At 15.6% G+C, this 2500-nt stretch overlaps 1 protein-coding gene across 1 annotated transcript in view; it reads left to right on the top strand.

The window, feature by feature from the left end:
- Positions 1-2500, top strand: part of LOC125033022 (adhesion G protein-coupled receptor L2-like) — a 30135-nt gene that overhangs the window by 1053 nt on the left and 26582 nt on the right. Inside the window, exon 2 of the mRNA XM_047624477.1 lies at positions 1-55. This exon is cut by the window's left edge and continues 104 nt beyond it. Within this exon, the coding sequence (XP_047480433.1) occupies positions 1-55 (55 nt within the window). The remainder of the gene's footprint in view (positions 56-2500) is intronic.

Here is a 2500-nt window from a genome sequence, read left to right as displayed (position 1 = left end):
GAAAATCAGTTCCTTGTTGACTGCTTTTTGTGTCATCCAAACAGCGGCTTCGGAGGTATTCAACCATTATTTACCTTTCCTTTCTTATTTAATGTCTAGTTTGGGCAACCTTCTGAAAGTTATTTGGATGTCAGCTCATTGATGATTTAGTAAACATTCATCAGATTTAAAGGACGTTGAGTTCGAATATATATGTTTTCGTTGATGTCAAATGAATCGCTCCTAATATACATTTTCTTTCCGTCCGGGTAAAATGTTTGGAATATTTAATTAAAAGAAATTACAGTGTTAAGTTGATAATGTCAATACTAATGATAATAATGATAATTATTATAGTAGTTATTGTAATGATAATAATACTAATAATAATAATACTTATAACAATGATAATAAAGATAACAATAATAATAATAATAATTATTGTTATTATTATAATCATTATTATTATTATAACAACAATAATAATAATAATAATAATAATAATAATAATAATAATAATAATAACAATAAAAAAATAATAATATCAATGATGGTGATAATATTATTAACAATAATGATAATAATGATGATGGTGATGATGATGATGATAATAACAATAATAATAATAGTAATAGCATTAATAATAATAATGATGATAATTATAATAAATAGTGATAATAATAATAATAATAGTAATAATAGTAATGATGATAATAATAATGGTAACAAAAATGAAAATTATAATAATAATAATAATAATAATAATAATAATAATAACAACAACAAGAATAGTAAAGATAATAACAACAAAAAGAGTAATGATGAAAATAATGATAATAATGATAATAATAACAATAATGATGATGAAAATTATTATAACAAAATAATAATGGAAATGAAAATAATAAGGATAACAAAAATAATGATGGTAATAATAACAATGATTATAGTAATAGTAATAATTTTGATAATGATAATGATAATACTTATAACAATAATCATGACGATAGTAATAAAAAGAGTAAATGATAATAATAATGATAATGATAATAATGATAATAAAAGTAATGGTAATAGTAATGATAATTATAATAATAATGATGATGATAATGATAATAAAAATAATTATAATATAATGGTAATATTGATAATAATAACAATAAATATGATAATAATGGTAAAAATAATAATAATAATAATATTTATAATATCAATGATAATTATAACAATTATTATTATTGAGATAATAATGATAATAATAAAAGTGAATGTAATAATGATAATGATCATGGTTGATGATAAAAACAATAATGATAACGATAATGATAGCAATAAAAATAGTTATAAAAATAATAATAATAATAGTAATATTGATGATAATATTGATCATTATATAATAATAGAAATAATATTAACATTAACAATAATATTGGTAATAATAATTATATTATTATTATTAACCATAATGATAGCAGTAATAATAATAAAAATTATAATATCATTGATAACTTGAATAATAATGAAAAGTAATAGTAATAATAATGAGTATAAATTATAATAATAATAGCAATAATAATAAAAGTTATAACAACAATAATGGTAAAATAATAATAATGGCAATAATAATAACGATAATAATACTAATGGTAATTATAATATTGATGATAATAATAATGATGATAATAACAACAACAAAACAGTAGTGATAATAATGATAATAATAATAGTAATAAAAATAATGATAATAATAATAATAATAATAATAATGATAATAATAATGAGAATAATAATAATAATAATAATAATAATAATAATTATAATAATAATAAAAACAATAATAATAACAATAATAATAATAATAATAATAATAATAATAATAATAATAATAACGATAATGCTAATGATGGTAATGAAAATTGTAATTATAATGATAATAAAAATCATGATAATTGTAACGATAAGTCACAATAATAATAATAATGATAACAGAAATTAGAATGGTAAGTGATTCTAATGATAATCATAATCATAATAATGACAATAATATATATAACAATGATAACGATGAAAATAATAATAACATGATTAAAAATTATAATAATAATAATGATGTTAATAATAATGATAATAATAGAAACTATAGTAATGATAATAATGATAATAATATTTATGATGTTAATAATAATAATGATAATAAATATAAAAGTAGTAGTAGTAACGATAATAATATTAATAATAATAATAATAATAATAATAATAATAATAATATTAACAATAATAATAATAATAATAATAACAGTAATAATAATGATAATAACAATAATAATATTGGCAACAATGACAATGTTACTAATATTATAAAGACAATAATAATAATAATTATTATTATTATTATCATTATTATTATTATTATTATTATTATCATTATTGTGACAATTACTATTGTTATCACCATCATTATTATTATAATTATTGTTAATATTATCATTATCATCATTGCTATCGTTATCAGTATTAATAA

This window comes from Penaeus chinensis, chromosome 15 (genome assembly GCF_019202785.1).
Source record: "Penaeus chinensis breed Huanghai No. 1 chromosome 15, ASM1920278v2, whole genome shotgun sequence".
NCBI lineage: Eukaryota > Metazoa > Arthropoda > Malacostraca > Decapoda > Penaeidae > Penaeus > Penaeus chinensis.
Note: the sequence above shows the minus strand (reverse complement) of the source record. Positions and strands in the feature narration are given on the sequence as shown.